The sequence below is a fragment of the Anguilla rostrata genome, chromosome 3 (genome assembly GCF_018555375.3).
Source record: "Anguilla rostrata isolate EN2019 chromosome 3, ASM1855537v3, whole genome shotgun sequence".
NCBI classification, from domain to species: domain Eukaryota; kingdom Metazoa; phylum Chordata; class Actinopteri; order Anguilliformes; family Anguillidae; genus Anguilla; species Anguilla rostrata.
The window spans coordinates 29073626-29096006 of NC_057935.1; the positions used below are offsets into that span (position 1 = coordinate 29073626).

The following is a 22381-nucleotide window of genomic DNA, read 5'->3' on the forward strand; positions in this document are numbered from 1 at the left end:
ATATCTGAAATAGGTGAAATATCGCTACCAACCTGTACCTACTTATGTAGGGAAAAATGTCCTTGTTATCCTCCAGTGGTTATTTTTTCAGTATTTTTGCGATTTTTTTAGTGCCAGCAAATAAGTCAGAGGTGGCCTAGCACTAGCTTTTGGTTGCTAAGGGGACCTGTATCGACCACCCCATATAAATTAATGGAACTTGACAGAAATTTGCTAGCATACAGTATAAGTGTCCTGTCTTGCGTATTCGGTGTTAATATGAGAAAGGGTGGTCGCTATCGGCACGTCCAGGAATACGTACATATTCACAGTTGTAACCCAAGTTGCAGGACACAAAATAGTCGTTAGGAAAGCAGTTTGAAATTATGAAGCAACGTCTGCGCCGTTGGGTTTAGTGGGTCGCGATGAGATAATTCCGAGCGTGTTGCTTGTCTTAAAGTTGATATAGTAAATACGGCTGTATTAATATAACTAAATGTATGAAGTTGGTTTTTCACATTTACACAGTTTATTATGTGTACTTTTACAGGACTTACATTTTAATAGGTAACGATGTCCAGTTCTCTCTAATAAATTACTAAATAAAGTAAATACACTAGCGGTTCAGGTGGTCGATACACGTCCCGCCCCTCGGGTGGTCGATAATGTGCTCTATCTCTAACGTTACTTTCGCTAGAGAGGGGCTCAAGGTTCTTACCTATGCCCCGAAATTTTGAAGGGAAAGAAATGCCTTCTAGTTCTAAAATATGTAATGTTAGTGGTGGCCACTACAATATTTTAATGTTCTTACTGGTTGCGTGATCAAATATTTGTGATGTGAGAGAATTATCTAACGTTACTTATTCTCAAATGTAACCTTATTTGACAAGTACACAGGCAGGTGTAGTGGAGGCCAGTGGAGCAGGAGAGCAGAGTGAAGCAGGAGAGAGGGCAGAAAGATACGAGCGGAGAGGAGAGTGGAGGAGGACAGGAGAGAGGAGAGAAAATGAAGACTAAGCACATACTATCAGGCTGGGACCCTAATTGGGTAGACAAGACAAGGTTCCACCCATGGCTCTCAACCAGGCTGCAAACTTTGCCACTGAGGCTAATATACAGTGCCCTCTGTAAGTAGTGGGTCAAAGAGGCATTGTGTATGAACAAATAGATGTCAATAAATATGTTCTAATGTTTGTTTTGCAGTCAAGTGTCATTTTATTTCATATTTTTAAATGACCTATTGATATTCACTCCGACGCCTGCGGCACGTGCACACCACCCAGGTACAACAAAACCCTTTCCCCTGTTGCTGAAAAAAATCCTAAAGGAAACACTGTTAGGTCCAGCCATATACTAGGTTTTAACCTGGTCTTGTTTTCATAACAATTGCTACCAGTAGTGGTGTAGAATACCCCACCGCCAAATTCTATGTACATTTGGTGGGCGGCATGTCTTAATGCCAACCCTTGGTTGTAATATATCCATGGGTGCAATAAAGCAACTGGAACAAAATTGGTCTGCAGCAAAACAAGGTTTGTTTTCATTTTGTCATATTTTTTCTTTATTTAAAATACAAAATGAATTAGTCGTCATTATTATTTCAAAAAGGTTTGTCACCTTATTGTCTTCATCATCGTAATCACAAAACAAGGCGTTGACGAAAAATTGTGTCATAATATTAGTTGACAAAACAATCCTGGTATGGACTGAGGGGGCATCATTTGGAGACAGATTCCATTTGTAAAGTTATGTGACTAATAATATCATCAAGGTTCATTGATAGTACCCGAGTGCATAGAGGACTGGAATGGAGGCCATCGAGGATTCACGCTTTCCAGATCAGATTTAAATTATCGATAAAAGCCTGATTTTGCTCATTCTGGACCTCCAAATCAATCTCACCAACAGTAATTTGTCCTTAAAAAACAAATGAGTCTGTCCTAACATTCCTAATGAGATGCTAAGAAGTACAAAATAACTTGTTCATTGCCAAATGTTTTACTCTAGTGTTGACTACTTAAGTGGTCAACACGCAGTGGGGCACAACTGAAAGAACTGAAATGCAGGGAAGGATCAGGTGTATGGTTGCATGTGATTAACATAGGGTTGCTCTCACCTTTGTTGCCACTGGGGGTCATGGTGGTGTTGCGGATATCTGGAGTGAGCGTGGTTTTGTCACTTTGAAGTGGGGGGTCGGTGCTCAGTTTAGGGGGTGATGGAAGGAAGATTCGGGGCCTCACTACCGAGTAGAAAGAAGAAAGAGAAATGTGACTGCTGTTTCGCTATGCTTATTCCCTCTGAAACAAAGAACAGAAAAAAACAGTTAAACACGGAAATGCATACATTTCTCCACCCACAATAAGGCCAATTGTTTAAAAAGTACAAGGCTTTCTAATTGTTTTTCTGACAGTGTCTACCTCACCTGATATCACCTTTGCCATTGCGGTGCCATCACATTACTATGTGCCTCGCCGATGTAGGGCTGTTACCTATCTGAGTACCGCGCATGACTGGGACCTTGCCGATGTAGGGCTGTTACCTATCTGAGTACCCCACATGACTGGGACCTTGCCTCTGTACGGCTGTTACCTATCTGAGTACCCCACATGACTGGGACCTTGCCTATGCAGGGCCGGTACCTATCTGAGTACCCCACATGACTGGGACCTTGCCTATGTAGGGCCAGTACCTATCTGAGTACCCCACATGACTGGGACCTTGCCTCGGTAGGGCCGGTACCTATCTGAGTACCCCGCATGACTGGGACCTTGCCTCGGTAGGGCCGGTACCTATCTGAGTACCCCGCATGACTGGGACCTTGCCTCTGTAGGGCCGGTACCTATCGGAGTACCCCACATGATTGGGACCTTGCCTATGCAGGGCCGGTACCTATCTGAGTACCCCACATGACTGGGACCTTGCCTATGTAGGGCCAGTACCTATCTGAGTACCCCACATGACTGGGACCTTGCCTCGGTAGGGCCGGTACCTATCTGAGTACCCCACATGACTGGGACCTTGCCTCGGTAGGGCCGGTACCTATCTGAGTACCCCGCATGACTGGGACCTTGCCTCTGTAGGGCCGGTACCTATCTGAGTACCCCACATGACTGGGACCTTGCCTCGGTAGGGCCGGTACCTATCTGAGTACCCCGCATGACTGGGACCTTGCCTATGCAGGGCCGGTACCTATCTGAGTACCCCACATGACTGGGACCTTGCCTATGTAGGGCCAGTACCTATCTGAGTACCCCACATGACTGGGACCTTGCCTCGGTAGGGCCGGTACCTATCGGAGTACCCCACATGACTGGGACCTTGCCTCGGTAGGGCCGGTACCTATCTGAGTACCCCGCATGACTGGGACCTTGCCTCGGTAGGGCCGGTACCTATCTGAGTACCCCGCATGACTGGGACCTTGCCTCGGTAGGGCCGGTACCTATCTGAGTACCCCGCATGAATGGGACCTTGCCTATGTAGGGCTGTTACCGATCGGAGTACCATGCCTGGCAGGGACCTTGCCTATATAGACCAGTTACCAATCTGTGTACCACTTTGTCTGTGTGGGGGTCTTACCTGTCTGTGGCCCTCGCCTGGCAGGCCCCTCACTTATCTGTGGCAGGCAGCCCAGCAGCTCCAGCTTCATGGCGATGCGCTGCTGCCAGTGTGTGGGGCTCACGCGCAAAAACCTCGCCTCAATCGGTGGGATGAAGTTATTACGCACTTCCTGCAGATAATTAGTGTTGCCTTGGAAAACCTGGTGGAAAGATGCATGATAAATAAGAAATTATCTGAAAGTAAAGATACATTTATTTATAAATTATAAACATTTATAATATAAATATGTATTGAACAAACAAGATGAAATCAGAGTCAGTTCATTAAAGTTACAATCTCGAAGATTTCCGTTTCGTTCTCTTTGGCGGTACCAATGGCGAAAAGCAGTAATTGCAGGTGTGTTTTTCGACCTCACTTCCCAAAGATCCAACCGGATCCAACCAGTGTCGCCTGTGTGACGTCAGTCAGTTGGCTCCTGGGCCACGCCAACTATAACACTTAGTATTTACTGAATAAAAAATGGTTGTTATAAAAATAACATTATGCACATACTCATTCATTGTCTAACATTAGGCTAACTTAAGCTGTCTTTACACTGCCGAGCCGGGTTAAAATGCTGTAGCAGACCTGGGGTAGAATTAGTGATGATCAATTTCCACAAACGTTCTTTATCCACCTTTTGCCTGGTATGAACATCTTTACACTACAGAGAAGAATCCGCTGGATTCGCTGTGGCTCGTGCAATTATGTATCTCCTGCACAATAAACATTGTCTTTCTCGTGAATGATTGTTGTGTGATATTTTTGAAACCCTGCCTTGCAAAATGTTACCCCTGGTGTTTCTGGTTTTGCTAGCTAAACTGTTTGAGAATAAAGCTGAGCTGGGTGTTAAATTAGCAATCAGAACAAGAAGAATAAAACAAAAAAAAAAGGAGATTTTGTCAAAAAAAGGGCATCAAGGCTGAAGGAACATAACGCTACGCTAACACAACGCTAATCCATACTGCCATATTTTTTTTATTTAGTTTTCTCCGGCTTGACATCTTTACACTGAAATCAGACCGGCTCTGCTCCACCTATACCCCAGGTTAATGCTCTGTTTAAAGACAGCATTATTCTGATCATTATAATATATTGATGAACTTGATGGCAATGTAAATAACGGTAACGTTAAGGCCAGTTCAGAACAATGATTCACAACGAGACAAAAAGGTTTTAGAATGTTGCAGAGAAAAATGCAGCGATGTGAACTGGTTAGTTGCAGAGCATCTGAAGCCTTTGCCTGGGGTTTCAAAAGACCCACCTTGTCAAATTGCCAAGTGCAGTTAGAACATTTACAATCAGACGTTTTGGAATTTTGCAAGTGGCATCCAGTCTCTTTGCGAATCTTTGATCGGAACTGACCTTTAGTTAGCTACATTGCAACGTTGCAACAAGGTAGCATTGCATTCGAGAGACGTTTTGCGAGGTCGGTACCAGTCGGTAGCGTTAGCTAGCGTTTTTTCTAATTGTTAGCTGACATTCGATTGTGTTAATTACATTAGCTAGCTAGCTAACACAACGTTACCTGATATGAGAGATGGCTACTGTGCGCAACTGTGTCTAAACTAATGTTGCCTTTCTTGACATGGTCCGGTAGTTAGCGTTAGCTGTGCAAATAGCTAGGCTATGTAATTTAGTAACGTTATACTGTCATCAAATGTAATACGAAATCTACATCAACAAATAATATGACCTCTCATGTTACAAAAAAAACCTTTTAGGGTTCCATAACCTCCCCTTTCTCTGTTATTGTAATGCTAGCAGACACCGGAAAAAACAGTACGCCACTCACACACAAGTGAGTTGAAGAGCGAGCCTGTTGCGTTAGCTCCGTCTACCCTCTCTGGTGGACCAACCACTGATGGGTGATGGAAAACGCGTCACTAACTATGCGCCGTTTGTGATTTTATCCCGGGAATGTCGCCACAGACATCCAGTTCTTTAATCATAAATTATAATAATAATAATAATAATAATAATATAAATTAATATAATAATTGGCACAATCACCATTGTGTTACCTAAGTCGGCGAAAGATAGTGACTTAACAGACATTTATTTTAATGAAAATCTTCGAGATTATTACTTTAAAATGAGTTCTATGTTTCCAGTTCTGGACATAAATGTTGCATTTTTCATGTGTGACAGCTGCAGACAAAAGCTAGACTGTAATTAAATGTAATATTTTCCCAAGAAGAATGAACTGTCCACCCAGGCACTTTCTTCACATGAGCTCTCAACCCCAGTTCAAAATGAGTAACTGCTTGTCAGAAACTCAGAAATGACATCACAACTCCGGCCACTTTCCTACATGGGAATTGAAGATTTACCTCTGTAGAGAGACATAAGACGTCAGAACTAATTCCTCAGTTAAGACAAGTGAAACCATGAAGCACGGCCAACTAAGGCAGCTATGTGGCTGACTACTTATAATGAGGAATTCCAGCATCAGGAACTCTTGACAAAGGGCAATAAAAGATTTGTAATCAGCATTTCAATACCATACGATTAAACTCATCATTCAAACACCGCAGGATTACATTCTGAATTCCAACACCACAGGATTACATTCAATATTCCAAGACCACAGGATTACATTCAGAATTTCAACATTATAGGATTACATTCAGAATTCCAATACCACAGGGTTACACTCAGCATTCCAGCACTACAATTTAACACAGCAGGAGCTGAGCAAACCAACACTGCTAGACTTAAATATACCAACACAACCAAGCTTTATCATTCAACAAGAGGGCCTAACATTCCAATAAAGAAGGCCTTTCCATTCCAAAACCACAGGAGCTGAATACTGGGATATTAGAGGACCTGAATATTCCAGTTAAAGATAGGCCTGAACACAATGTTTCCTGTCCCCAGTAGGGAACATCTGCTTTTAGAAGTGCAGTTTCAGTAATCTGGGGTGGACATAACCTAAACCATAATAAGAGTAAGATTACATCACCACTGATGTATTTTTTGCATGTTTTGACTTTTCACAGCAAGGCAGCTGTGATGACACAGTAAACTGTAAAGTACTGCACTGTTGCAGTGTGAGTGTGCCATCTCAATTATTTAATTCAATAATTCATATTTCCCAGCTTGTACAAGAATGATCTCATCATTCCTGTGAATGTAGCCACGGGAAACATCATCAACATAACCCAAAGTGACAGAACCAGGGCCCTTTTGGTCCATGAGAATAAATGAAACAAGAAAGTTAAAAACATCCTATTAAATGACTCAATTAAAGGAGGCATGACACACATTTCTGAAAAGTAGGCCATACTGTACAGATTCATTCCTTCCTCTGAGTTCAAAATTGTCAAAAGAGTGCTTAGAATGTATTATATTAGGTTATCATTTTTTCCTATAAGGTCTGTGTGCTTATGTGGCAGGTTAGCCCAACAAACTTTTAGTGATGCCCAGGGTTTTTGTAATGTTCCTGATTGATTGATTTTCATTTCTGAGCCTTTTGACGGCCAGCTTAATTTGCATCAACACTGCTGTCTTCCTCATGTTGTCACACCCCAACAACAATCTCCAAAGGCAATTGCAAAGTCTAGAATCAAGACTAGACATCAACAGCTCTCTTCTGCATTCACTAAGGACACCTGCCTAACAAAACACATCTGTGAAGCCAATTCAACAAATACTTGTAGTACCCTAAAATGGGGGGACTATGTACAAAAGGTTCTATAATTTCTAAATGGTTCATCTGATATGTATGAAAATATCCTCAAATTAAAGCTGACAGTCTGCACTTCCAACCTCACGGTCATTGTATCCTTTCAAACTCAAAGTGCTAGAGTACAGAACCAAAATAACAAAAATTGTGTCACTGTCCAATGAATTATGGTGCTCACTGTATATGCATTACTATTATCACTTGCTCATAACAAACACAGTAAAAAAAAGAAATGATCTGATGAAAAACATGCTTTCAACATACAAAAATGCCAAGTTACTCACACAGACAAAGCACTGTCTATGAGTAATTAATTGAAACTTGTAATCTAGGCCTGCTGGTGAATATCTACAGAATGGATATTTCTCCAGAAGGGAGAAATAAATACACAAAAAATAGACATATTGAATCTTACAAACTTATCCACACATTTGCCCCATTAATGTACTGTATGCTTGTACACGCAAGGCCAAGTTACTTGAAATAATTTAGGAAGTACTGGGTAGCATTGCATTGGAATACAGCTTGTTTAATTTGTGTGAGCTAAGATAGCCAATATGGTTTTGTGCAACTTGGCATAACTTTGATAGATAGTGCTTTGTATTTGTGAGCAACTTGGCATTTTTGTACATTGAAAACGTGTTTTCATCAGATTGCATATACAGTAGGGGAAGATGTCCCTATTTGTATTTGTATCTGTACTTCTTGAACCAACAAAATTATTTTTATTTATATTTGGATAAAACCACAAGTATGCGTGTCGTAAACTGGAAGTGGGTAGGGTTTAACACGGAAGCTGTATAAAATGACAAAAATCCCCAATTTTTACCATTATAATCGCTTACACTTCTATTGTTGAGATACTGAAATATTAAAGTCATAGTTTTACAATCACAATAATCAATAATAATACAGCTTTCTAAAGCTGTATTTAACAATGACCTATGTTAATTAGCTATAACAGACTTTTTTTAAACATTGAGGTAAACAAAAAAGTAAACAAAGACAGACAAAAATCAAGTTTCAAACAGACAAAATGGTTTTCACGCAGTTGTGATATAGCTGCTCTATTCAGTTTATTCAAAGTCTCACTTTCAAAGAAAACCTGAAAATATGTTGGTGGCCTTATCTACACAGAGTTCTAATTTGTATAACAACAGCGTTCAACGTCATCACATGATTGCAGTGAATGAATCTTGAGCGATTATATGTGCGAAATTAATTTTGATAGTGCTTGATTAGGGACATTTGTATCAAAGCACCATTGAATAGCGTGCAGGAGTAAATAAGTAGGCATCTGTTGTCTATTGTCTGGCAAATTTTTAAAATGAAGTTATTTTAACCACTTCATGCAATCTCCGTAGTGGTCGGCATGCCAGGGTGCCCTGATTGCTCAACTCAGACATTTGTTGCTCCTGCAACCAAACTATGAGTTGTTCTAGTTTCATTAGTAGACAACACACAACAACTATGCCGAATACGTTTCACAGCGCCACCATTGTTGCTCCGGCCATTTAACAACACCACCTCCCTGTAGTCTCATCTGCAACTACACCCCCCACGCATGACACAATGGACAATAGTGTCTATCAGGGTATTCATACAAAACATGCTTTCACCACAAAAAAAATCATATTTCGTCATAGCAACAAGATGAAACCGACAATAGCCCTAAGATATGCTAATACGGCAGTGAAAACACTGCTCACTAAATAACGAAATAAACAAGACAAATTTTTCTAAAATTATACATGTCATTCTACAGTCAATATCTGAGACTAAATATGGAATAAATATTCAACCTTACCATTGGTTTTAGGCAATGAGATGTCAAATATTATCTTGGACAATCCGTTTGTGAAATATACGCTCATTTGTAATGCCTGGGTGCCTTCCAAAATAGCTGTGCGCAATACCATACCTGCTGTTTACAGTGTTGTCGCCCTTTGTAGTACAATCTTGCTTGATTGACAATGAATCTATGCAACAGGTGACAGAATAAGCTTTCTAACAATGTATAACATGTTTAATTTTACTTTTGTAATAACGTTTTATAGCTAAGCGTATCTGAAAGTTTTGTCTCACTATCGCCTTCACACAATGAGTTTCGTCATTTCTTGGAAAATACGATTATTCTTGAGAACTTCTGAGCATGGCTAATAGGGGTGTGCAGAGACGTCATTATCTGTATCTGTATCTGTGTCCATTCAACCAACAAAATTATCTGTATCTGTATTCGGATAGAATACCAGAAGTCACGTTAAATCAGGCAAATGTTGTATTTTCTTAACTTAATATATATATATATAAATATATATATATAACTTAATAACTTAATATTAACTTAATATTCATTGGCAATGCAATGGCATATGATTAATTATGAAATATATTTCCACATCCTCATACTGTACTTTTCATCTCTCTCTGTCTTTTTTTTATTTTAAACTAAACTAAGTTTTATGAACTGTCTGAACCCCAGCACCCCCCCCCCCCCCCCTTTAACTGGGGTGCACTGAACAATCATAAACAGAAAAAAATGTTTTATAAATCAAAAGATTCTGTTTTGCATGCAAAATAGAAACTATATACAGTAAAGATATATAGAAACATATGCTTCAGTTGAAGGGAATAATCTTAAATTGCAATGATGCTGCGTTAGAGTTTCTTGATGTGTTAATGTTACTGTAGTTCGCTAGGGAAACATGAATTACTACTTTACAACAGTAATTATATATAATAGTAATAGCCTACATGAACTTTTTTTGCCTGTTTTATTTTTAATTATTTATTTTTTCCCCTACTGAACTATGTTTGGATAGACTGCAAACCATCTGATGTCCTCATATTTTCCCTGTTACCATGAATGGATTTCGTGCTCATAATAGCCAAGACCTATGACTGATACATACAGCATGTTACATCTTAAACGGATGAATATTAACTGAAATACAAGGTAAAACGTCGGTTTTTTCAATATTTCGACTGGGTTTTTTAATGGAGGAAAATAACACATACAGCTAAAAGCTTGATTTTTATGTATAGGTTGCGGGGGGTTGAAAGAAATAATGTGTAGTAAATGAAACGACTGTGTAGTAAATGATATGAACCGATTTGAAGAAACATAATGGCTGGCCATCAACTTAATCATTAACGTTTGCAGGCTCTCTGTCTCGTCTCGTCTTGACTCTGTCTTCTGTCTCTGTCACGTCTCTGTCCTCTCTACTCTCCTCTCTCTCTCCTCTCCCTCTCCCCTCTCCCTCTCCCCTCCTCCTCCTCTCCTCTCGTCTACTCTCCTCTCTCCCCTCTCCCTCTCTTCTCTCTCCCTCTCTCCTCTCCCTCTCCCCCCCTCCCCTCTCCCCTCTCCCCTCTCTCAGATTTGGCATGTGTGCAAAGGGGTTAAGAACAAATTTTTAGGAACGTTTTTGAGGATATAGCGTTTACGGAATTAGTAATTTAAATTTTTAAGTCCCCAAAGCCCCATAGCGTCACTCTGGTCTATCTAGTGTTAAGGTAAACTCTCACTCGCTGTCTCTCTGCAGGTGTGTGTGCATGTCTAATTGAGAAACTTCTGAGTGAATCGCATCAAAGAGGTAAGAAATAAAAATATCTGAATCCAAATAATATTGGGTAAATTCGGGAGTAGAAAACATTCGGGAAGGCATTATTTGAGTGTGTCCAAAATGGCATTTGTATTTGGCACCATTCAGAACATACATAAGCTGTTCTGCCAGGTCTACCACAAGAAACACTTACAGTGAGGTCCATAATTTTTGGAAGAAGGACATCATTTGCTTGTGGCCCTGTACTCACAATTTTAGATTTGTAATCAAATAATTCCCATGTGATTATAGTGCAGGCTTTTCAGCTTTTATAAAAGGTTAATTTTTTATACATTTTGGTTTCACCATGTAGAAATTACAGCACTTTTTGTTTCATTTATTTTTATTTTTTTATTTTTTATTTTTATACATACCCCCCTCCCATTTTCAGGTACCATAACATTTGGGACAAATGGCTTTACATATGTTTCCGATTGAACACACCTGAAGGCAGGTGTGTTCAATTTCTTTCTTCGTGCAGGTATAGGAGATCTTTCAGTATCTAGTCTTGATTCCAGGCTTTTGATAGTCTGTGGAGTCCATTATTGTCACTTGTCAACATTAGGATCAGAGTTGTGCCAGTGAAAGTCAAGGAAGCAATTACGAGGCTGAGAAATACACGAAAAAAAACAGTCAGTTATAGGCCAAACTTTAGGCTTAACAAAGTAAACTATTAAGAATGTCATTAAGAAGAAAGAGAGCGCTGGTGAGCTCAGTAATCACAAAGGGCCTGGTAGGCCAAGGAAGATCTCTACAGTTGAGGATCGAAGAGTTCTCACCATAATGAAGAAAGACCCCTAAAACACCTGTCCAACAGAACAGAAACACTCTTGAGCATACACGCATGTGTTGGTTACTATGGTCCACAGAAGAATTCATGAACAGAACTACAGAGTCTACACTGCAAGATGCAAACCATACTGTAAGTTAGCTACAGAAATAGAATGGCCAGGTTACAGTTTGCTAAAAAAAAAAAAGTACCTAAAAGAGCCCGCAGGGTTCTGAAAAAGCACAGATGAGATCAAGATTTACTTTACTTACTCAGAATGATGGCAAGAGCAAATGTGTGAAGGCCAAAAGGAACTGCAGCCCCCCGACCAAAAAGCAGCCCCCCTCACCTGTGAAACATGGTGGAGGGGGTGTCATAGTTTTGACATGTATGGCTGCCACAAGTAGTCTTCCAAGATTATGTAACTGCTGACAGCAGCAGCAGAATGAACTCTGAAGTGTACAGAAGCATCTTATCTGCTCAAGCAAAGTTCAAGCAAATGCCTCAAAACTCATTTGACACTAGACTGTGGTTCCAAACATACTGCCAAAGCAAAAAAGTTTTTCAAAAGCCAAAAACGGAAAAATTCTTGGCTGACCATGCATCTGATCTGAACCCAACTGAACACGTGTTTCATATGCTGAAGAGAAAACTTAAGGCACCTAGCCCCTCAAACAAGAGGAGCTCAAGATGGCTGCAGTACAGGCCTGGCAGAGAATCATCAGAGAAGATACACAGCACCTGGCGATGAGTATGGGTCACAGACTTTAAGCAGTCATTGCATACAAAGGATATGTTATATGTCCCAAACATTATGGTGCCCTGAAATAGGGGGATATGTATAAAAAGTGCTGTAATTTCTACATGGTGAAACCAAAGTATATAAAAATACCATTTTTGTTGAAATTGTTGAAAATCAAGTGAAAAATATGTCTTTGTCCCAAACATTATGGAGCTCACTGTATATTCTCTCATGTTATAATTTTGTGTAGGTAAGTCTGCTAAGGAAGGTAATGTATGTGGTCTGGCACACTTAAACCATGGTAACAGCCAACCCAGTACCTTGTCCCTGTCGATGTCCGGTTCCCTGAAAGGTTTCCAGTTCTGGCCGTCCTGGCTGTACAGAATGCGGTATACAGACACATAGAAGGGGAATTCCATGAGGGTGGAGCCAGTGGTGGTGATTCCTGGGTGGATACAGAGAAATGAGAACTACAGAATCTACGCCATGGCAATCAAGGGGACTTTTTTCCATGCTGCAATATAATGTGTGTGTAAGCACACATATATAGAGGCCCCTTTTATTGGTCTGTCCCCCCACACTTTCCTCATCACTCCCTTGTTCCCTCCATTCCCTTCCCGTTTAACCCTCTTCTCACATTCCTCTGTATATCCTCACTCTTCTCCTTCCTACACACCTGTGATCCTCATCTCCCTCTTCAGGTCCACCTGGAGCCACTGATGCTGGTCACTGTGGGCAGCAGCCCAGGGGAGCCCTGCCTTCTTCAGCCTGGCTCCTGGAGGCCCCCACACGCTGGGTTGGCCAATCGCATCACTCCATTCCCATACGGAGGAGGCAGAGATCTGGGACTCCCGGACCACACCTGCCTTCAACCCCAGAGTGCCATAGCAGCCTGCAAAGAGAGCAGGAGACTGTGAGTTTAGATAAAAACAGAGAGCAAAGGCATACCTATTACACAAGCATATGTGTGTTTCATGATGGTCAATAGAGAGCTCATGTTATTAAGAGACTGAAGCCAAAAGAATTAGCAAGCAGTGTGTTTCTGTGGTAGCAGTGTGTGGCACGGCCGTCAGAGAACTGAATGGGAGGCCAACTGCTTAGGATCGGATCAAAACATTGGGAGGGTAGCAGTATGGGGAGGGTAGAGGTATGGAGAGTAGGGATGCCACGGTGAGGAAATTTTCCCACCGGTTAATAAACTCATGACAACACCAGACATTTTACAAGATATTCATTGATGACACTTAATATCTGTAGAGCGCTTACTTTGATCTTTAACGTTAGATCTTCCCCTTACTTTGAACAACACGAATGCTTAGAAGGTTGGTTCATTATTATTTTTTAATGAAAAACACAACAACAATAAAACAAAGTGCAATGACAAACTCTCTTATATTAAACATAGAAATAGAACTTTTATTAACAATACGAATAAGACGGATGACGGTGAGAGTGAGAGCACCTATTGTCCTTGTTATCCTCCAGTGGTTATTTTTGAGTACTTTCGCGATTATTTTCTGTGCCGGCAAATAAGTCAGAGGTGGTCCAGCGCTAGCTATTGGATGCTAAGCGGACGTGTATCCCCATATAAATGAATGGAACTTGACATACATTTGCTAGCATACTGTATAAGTGTTCGGTCTTGCGTATTTGAGGTTAATATGAGAAAGGGTGGTCGCTATCAGCACGTCTAGGAATCCGAATATATTCACAGTTGTAACCCAAGTCGCAGGACGCAAAATAGCCCTTATGAAAGCAGTTAATCAGTGAAATTATTAAGCAACGTCTGAGCCATTGGGTTAATGGGTCACGATGAGAAAAATCCGAGCGTGTTGCTTGTCTTAAAGTTGATAGAGTAAATAAAGCTGTACAGCACATATACGCTGGACCAGTCGTGTTTGGATGCCAATGTAGGTTCGCAAAGCCAGGAGCAACACTTGTAAAAATGTGATGTAGTCCACCATTGTTGTTGTTGCGCTTGAAGTTGGTGCTAGTGTTTCTGGGAAAGCGGAGACGTATACAGACGTATACAGTGACGTAATGACGTGGCTCTCTAGTTTTTTTTTTTCTTTTGACCTGCGACGCTGCTGCGCGCGCGGACAGAGCAGACATTTTCAGTTTATAATTGTAGCGTCTGTCGTCCAACTAAGTATTGATAACACGCTTAGTATTTTACAAATGAGTTTTTTTATTTAATGAACGTGGGCGCTGATACACGAAAATTAACTAAATGGGTTTTATTTATATTTTTTTTAAAAAGCAAAACGACGGTGGGGGCGGTGGGCAAGTAATGTAATCGGTGTATGCCCGAACACCGTGCAACACCGGTAACACCGGTAACCGCAGCAACCCTAATGAAGAGGGCAGCGGTATGTAGAGAGCAGCAGTATGGGGAGGGCAGTGGGATGTAGAGGGCAGTGGTAGGGAGAGGGCAGCAGTGTGGAGAGAGCAGTGAGAATGGAGAGGACAGCGGGATGGAGAGAGCAGCAGTATGGAGAGGACAGCGGTATGGGGAGGGTAGCGGTATGGGGAGTGTAGCGGTATGGAGAGGGCAGTGGGATGGGAAGGGCAGCGGTATGGAGGGGGTAGCGGTATGGAGGGGGTAGCAGTATGGAGAGGGCAGTGGGATGGGAAGGGCAGTGGTATGGGGAGGGCAGTGGTATGGAGAGGGCAGCAGGATGAAGAGGGCAGCAGTATATAGAGGGCAGTGGTATGGAGAGGGCAGCGGTATGGAGGGGGTAGCGGTATGGAGAGGGCAGCGGGATGTAGAGGGCAGCAGGATGGGGAGGGCAGCAGGATGGGGAGGGCAGCAGGACGGAGAGGGCAGCAGTAGGGAGAGGGTAGCGGTATGGAGAGGGCAGTGGGATGGAGAGGGCAGCGGGATGGAGAGGGCAGCAGGATGGAGAGGGCAGCAGGATGGGGAGGGCAGCAGTAGGGAGGGGGTAGCGGTATGGAGAGGGCAGTGGGATGGAAAGGGCAGTGGTAGGGAGAGGGCAGCATTATGGAGAGTGCAGCAGTAGGGAGGGGGTAGCGGTATGGGAAGGGCAGTGGTATGGAGAGGGCAGCAGTATGGAGAGGGCAGCGGGATGAAGAGGGCAGCAGGATGGAGAGGGCAGCAAGATGGGGAGGGCAGCAGGATGGAGAGGGCAGCAGTATATAGAGGACAGTGGGATGGAGAGGACAGCGGGAAGGAGAGGGCAGCGGGATGGAGAGGGCAGCAGTAGGGAGGGGGTAGCGGTATGGAGAGGGCAGTGGGATGGAGAGGGCAGTGGAATGGAGAGGGCAGCAGTAGGAGAGGCAGCGGGACAGCGAGCATTATGAGGAGGGCGAGTGGGATGGGGGAGCGGGCAGTGCTGTATGGGGAGTGTAGCTGTATGGAGAGGGTAGCGGGATGGGGAGGGCAGTGGAATGGAGAGGGCAGCAGGATGAAGAGGGCAGCAGTATAGAGAGGGCAGTGGGATGGGGAGGGCAGTGCTATGGGGAGTGTAGCGGTATGGAGAGTGTAGCAGGATGGAGAGGGCAGCAGTATAGAGAGGGCAGCGGGATGGGGAGGGCAGTGCTATGGGGAGTGTAGCGGTATGGGGAGGGCAGTGCTATGGGGAGTGTAGCGGTATGGAGAGTGTAGCAGGATGGAGAGGGCAGCAGTATAGAGAGGGCAGCGGGATGAAGAGGGCAGCAGTATGGAAAGGGCAGTGGGATGAAGAGGGCAACAGGATGGGTAGGCTAGCGGTATGGGGAGAGCAGCAGTACAGTTGAGGCCAAAAGTTTACATACACCTAGGCTAAAAATATTCAAACCCAGTTTTTCACAACTCCGCACATTTCATGTTACCATACATTGTTTTTGACAAGTCAATTATGGCATCTACTTTGTTCACATCAGAGGTAATTTTAAAACAATCAATTCCGAAAGCTACCCCACTGAAAATCTGATATAGTACATAAAAGTTGAAATAAATGTCTCTTAGCTATTATTTTGAAATTACCTCTTATGGAAATAAAGTAGAAACCCTAATTGACTTAACACAGGAAAAGTATAAAATGTGCGGAGTTGTGAAAATCAAGTTTGAATGTCTTTAGCCTAGGTGTATGTAAACTTTTGGCCTCAACTCTATGTAGAGGGTCGTGGTACGAAGAGGGCAGCGGTATGGAGAGGGTAGCAGTATGGAGTTGTGGGTAGGGAACTGCAGGGTTGAATCCAAAGCTGAACAATGGTCACTTTTCATCACACATTCAAACCACAGCACTGATATATTCTAGTTCCATTTAAAAGGAAACGGAACCAGAACTCACCACTTGTTTTGAAAGTAAAGAGGCTGTTGGATAGAAGGCCACTGTGGGGGGAAGCGTAAAAAATATATTTTCATTCACATGGGACAGAATAACCACAGAGGAAACAATTACAACAGAGATATAATCATTTGGTCCGAAATGAGAATATGTACATAACTGGATAGAAATTCCAATAGACATCGTACAGTTCACCATACAACATACGCAATAATTTACGAGAAAGTAAAGGCATTTTATGTACAATGTATTCATATATATTTGAATAATATACATATTTGGCATGTACTATGAAATATTCCTACAGGACACCTTTTTGAGCAAACATGACCATATTATTTCTTCATACTGGCAATATGTGGATTTCTTTGATGAGGCCTGCAGGGTTCGCTGCTGAGCTCAGGTCAGCACAGCCAGCAGAAAGGTGAACTCACCTGGTGGAAGTGACGTTGTTGGCCAGTGTTCTTTCGTAGTACGGGATGCCTTTGCTGGTAACCACATTGATTTGGCCTCCCAGGGTGTTGGACACCACCCCTGCGTGTATGGCAGCCAGGCACACAGAGGAGGACTGTGGGGTGAGAGAGGAGATATAGGTGAGCCAAAAAGAGACAGTTTCAGAATAAGTAAGGAATACTGTAAGAGCATGCATTATGTAAAGCACTGTTCTTGCGCATGAATAAGCCCCACAATCTGGCATCAAATCCAGAGTGTGTCTGCCATTTGTGAGCAGCAGCCCTGCGGGGAGACAACAATGGCTCTTGTGTTGCCCATGGTTAGGAGGGTTTCAGATAACCAGGATGACAGCTCATCAAGTACCAGCGACCTCTGAGGTTTGATTGGGTGTCCGCTTGCCCACCTGTTGAGCTACAACATCAAGTGTTCTCCTCTGAATAGTGTCTTTGTGAACCCGACATGCAAACTGTGGTGTGATGGCAAGCAGTGGTTGACCTTGCATAGGAGAGCACACTTTCTGGACTCACCTGAACTGTTGCATCAATGAGAACTAATAAATATGATTGGGCATCCCAAATAGGTGGCGATAAAGGGAGGCAGCAATAAAAATTAACACTTAAGCAATAACTCACTCCAGGCAGTGGCATATTGTAATTATATGGCAGCAATATACCAAGGCCTGGAGTGAGTTATTGCTTTTATAAAATGGTTACCAAATATGAAAATATGGATGTTATAGCCTCAACCCAATTAAAACATTTTATTAACAATTTCATTACAAGAATAATTTACAAGAACATTGTTCCCAGGAGATCACATATAGTGCCAGGCGGTTGCTATGCAACTCTACTGAATTGCCTTTTGTTCTGCCAAACTAGCTAGCAAGCAAGCTAGCGTTAGTGAGCTAACGAGTTTATACCTTATTGATGTTTATTTGTACGTTCCCATTGATTGTGCAACCACTGAAAAACGTTGTGTAGGTCTACTCATTTTGTTATTTGGAGGAAGCACATTGCTCGATGTGGCGAGGATTATGCTCCACCTTCTCTGGTCCTCAAGTCTTGGTCGTCAGTAGCTCTGGAGAGAGCTCTCGCACTTGTGCCCACTTATGGGCATAATCTCTCTCACCTAAAGACCCATTACATGTAGCGGTTTTTAAAAAAAATTGACTACAATGACTGCTTAGCCGTGGAGTGATAATTGAAATCGAAAAGTAAAGAAGCAGTAGATCTTATAGCTGTGGTATCCGGTTATTATATCACGGCTATTATATCATTGTATGTAGTGACTTATACTACAGGAAGGCAGAGAGCATTAGATCACCAACACAAGGGACAAACAGTCAGCTCTGATGTATTTTCAGGAGAATGAGGACCAAATGGGAGCAGCTGCAGATGGAAGAGCTGAAGCTCACACACACATACACACACACACACAAACAGATACTATCACACTTACACTTGCATACACACCAGCACAAACACAAACTTACACAAATACACACACACAAGCACACACAAAGTCACTTACAGTTGAGGCCAAAAGTTTGCATACACCTAGGCTAAAGACATTCAAACTCAATTTTTCATAACTCCACACATTTCATGTTACCATACATTGCTTTTGACAAGTCAATTATGGCACCTACTTTGTTCACATCAGAGGTAATTTTAAAACAATCAATTCGGAAAGCTACCCCATGTTACCATACCCTAATTGACGTAACACAGGAAATGTATCTACTTTATTTCTATAAGATGTCATTTCAAAATAATAGCTAAGAGACAGATTTATTTAAACTTTAATTCACTACATCAGAATTCCTGTGGGTCAAAAGTTTACATACGCCAAGTTGTCTCTTTATACTGTCTGGAAGATTCCAGAAATTGATGTAATGACTTTTTAGAAGCTTCTGATTGGCCAATTTTCATAATTAGGAGTTAATTTGGAGTTAATTGGCACCCGTGGCTGTATTTAACGGCCTACCTTTAGAGCCACTGACTTTTTGCCCACGATACTATGGGAAAATCCAAGCAACTCAGCCAAGACCTCAGAAAAAAAAGTGGACTGAACTCTTATGGAAATAAAGTAGATACCCTAATTGACTTAACACAGGAAATGTACGGTAACATGAAATGTGCGGAGTTGTGAAAACCTGAGTTTGAATTTCTTTAGCCTAGTGTATGTAAATTTTTGGCCTCAACTGTACATACGCAAACACAGATACTGTACATCAGCACACATGTGCATGCATGCCCACAAACACACACACAAATAGTGCACATATGCACAAGCACAAACACAGACACACCAGCACGCAGGCACGTGCCTGCCCACACACACACACACACACAAACGCATGCCCACACACAAACACTGACAGACACCCACACAAATGACACACTTGTACAGTGTTACGACCTGGTCTAGGGTCAGACCATAACAGGGTAAATGATAAGGGAAATGGGAAGAGAAACATACTGCAAACCGACGTACTGGGCACAAGGCGTCTTGGAACTTTGGACAATTAGCTGATGGTCGTAAACTAAAAGCCTGAATAGCTTACCCCCTACTGAGTGTTGAATCTCCACACAGAGTAGCTTCAAAACTAAGAAAGGAAAAATAACAAAGCAAAATAAGAAAGTTGTGTCCCAATGGAATTTTTAGTTCATCTGGGAACACACTAATTAAACGGAGCACTATACGGTGAGCAGACGGAAAAATGTGAGTCGAGGTCAAAAATGAGCGTAAGGTCAAACACGAAATCCAATCAGCAAACAAAGAAGATGGGCTAGGCGAGAATCGGAGTCAAACAAAGATAACGTTGAATATGCAAAGTCAAACGAGGCAATCGCTAAACACAACACACCAACCACATGTTCAAAGAGCTAGTTTCCACTGGTAAGCGGAAAACAGCAGCTTTTTCAAGCAAAGCAACCAGATAGAGAAACGACCAATTGCATGCCAACCAGAAAGAAGAAACACACTCAAAAGTGACAAATATAAACACAAACATACTGGGGTCGTAACACACAGCCACATACGCACATGTAGAAAAGCAGATGCATACACACGCACATAAGTGCACAAATGCATTCTCTGATCTAATGAACCTACATGACTGCCTCCAAGTGTGAGCAGGATGTGCCTTGTGCTGCAGCTGCTAAAAATTATTATTTACACTTCAATGTTTTTTCCCCCTTTCGATAGGCTGTATAAATCCACCTCCATGGGGCGCAGCTCCACAAGACAGAGCTAAAATTAGGCACACAGGTCCATGCTTTTATAACGTGTTAGAATCCAGCCTCTTCATTCTAACTTTGTACAGGGTAGAAAACTAATTCTGGTCACAAGCTATGCAGTGCATTAATGGCAATGTGTTACTTATTTTCTCTTCATTCTATAAATTGAAGAAATTTTTTTTGCTTATATATGCACATAGTCTGGGCATGAGCCAGAACCGTGCCTTGTATTTACATGCTCCAGGGCAGATTCCAGGCTGTGCTGCAATCACTGTTCGGATAATTGACAGAGAGGCAGAGCATATCGACAGAACAGGCCAATCAAACAAGGGCGAATGAACATACATCACAAAGACTGTCGATAAACGCAACTTTGTTCATCACAATCACTTGGAATGGATTTTGGAGTTGTTTCTCTTCCCATAAAGAAGAATAAAAACCACTAACTGTGACTCCGCTTGACAGCACATTCTAATGGAGGACACACAAGGACATCTGCACTGTGGTTTCTGAAAGATTCTGATCGACCACCGTTTCATCACACAGGCGGCATTTAACCAGCTTAAACGCAGCAAGGACTACCACAGAAACCCTGTGACACACGGTGACTGAGATCTGCAAAGCAGGCTTCCCTGAAAAGGGACCGTAACCTTGAATGGGCTTCATTCCCATGTAAAAAAAAAAAAAAAAAAAGACAAAGGTAAAAAATGGTTGGAAGCGGACAGAAACCCGAGCTGGCTGTCCCAGTTTCCACAAGTGGGTGCAGGGAGAGACGTTTACCCCCCCCCCCCTTCCCCCCTCCAGAGGAGTACCGCAGCTGGAAGAGCTGTGGACAACACCACACGGGCCAGGCTCACCACAGAGGTCAGGTCTTGTCCCCGGGCAAACATTCACCGCTCAAGCATCCCACACAAAACCGCTCACCGCTTCCTGCTGGTTAGCAAACTAGCACCCCTCCAACGCTGAACTAACCGACCAAAATAAACAGCCACTTCTGTTCTGCCACGTTTGCCATGTACTGCATACACAAAAAAGAACAAAAGAAAAAACATGAATAAAAAGCCTCTGTTCCAGAGAGGATGTTGGTCGCTGTGGGAAAACCCACTGCAGACAAGTGAGCAACCCAGTAATACCGGACCAGGAGGGTGGGGGTAATGTCCCACAGAGGGGGACAATTTTGGGGGGATGCCTCATGTCTGACTACCCCATTCATTCCCTATGTTTTTTCACGTACCAGGGTTCCTCCTGTCCCCCAGACACACCGCCCCACCACCAACCCTAGGGCACAGGGCGTGACTGGTGGAACACAGAGCATTCCAATAGCATTACTCAAATTTCTGCAACACAGATGGTTCCAATTGTTTTGAGCCACAAAAGACCACATCCCTATTACATATTTGTGTTGATAAATTCAGCCCTTGTGACATGACAACTTATAGATACCATTACATTTTCTAGTCTGGTCAAGGAACACATCTGCTGGAGGAATTGAGATATACACATTGTTTCTTATGTTGTAGTTGTTTATTATTATTGTTATAATAACATATATTATTATTATTCTCACTCCCACATTAACTGAGGAGACCTGCATTCAGACTGTGACAGGCTGTTCAAGCACTGGTCTGATCTACAACAAGCTTGGGTTGGGCAATTGTGCTTCGCTCAAACCCAGGGCTATTTAACTGGCAGTCCTGGGACCAAATACCCCTCAGAGAGCCCTCTTGGTCTTTTGATCACTGAGGAATAAATGTATATTATTCAGATGCTTCAGAACATGTGGCTATGTGAATGTCTACATCTTCTGTGACAACATACCGCAAAGCTATGCATATTTCAACAAGACATCTACACTACATGGGCAAAAGTATGTGGACACCTGACATCCAACATCTCATCCAAAATGATGGCCATTGATATGGAGTTGGTCAATCCTTAGCTGTTATAACAACCTCCATTCTTCTGGGAAGGCTTTATACAAGACGTTGGAGCATTGCTACAGGGATTTGCTTCCATT

At 42.5% G+C, this 22381-nt stretch overlaps 1 protein-coding gene and 1 long non-coding RNA gene across 5 annotated transcripts in view; one reads left to right on the forward strand and one right to left on the reverse strand.

The window, feature by feature from the left end:
• LOC135252006 (uncharacterized) overlaps positions 1-22381 on the forward strand; it is a 364708-nt gene that overhangs the window by 264074 nt on the left and 78253 nt on the right. The window lies entirely within an intron of this gene.
• The window catches only part of dcbld2 (discoidin, CUB and LCCL domain containing 2), a 93775-nt gene that overhangs the window by 28290 nt on the left and 43104 nt on the right, over positions 1-22381 (reverse strand). For all 4 annotated transcript variants that reach the window (XM_064329876.1, XM_064329877.1, XM_064329879.1 and 1 more), the window contains exons 6-11: positions 17104-17237; positions 16673-16713; positions 13057-13272; positions 12701-12825; positions 3556-3736; positions 2096-2218 (exon numbers count right to left, since the gene is read on the reverse strand). In XM_064329876.1, the coding sequence (XP_064185946.1) occupies positions 2096-2218; positions 3556-3736; positions 12701-12825; positions 13057-13272; positions 16673-16713; positions 17104-17237 (820 nt within the window). The remainder of the gene's footprint in view (positions 1-2095; positions 2219-3555; positions 3737-12700; positions 12826-13056; positions 13273-16672; positions 16714-17103; positions 17238-22381) is intronic.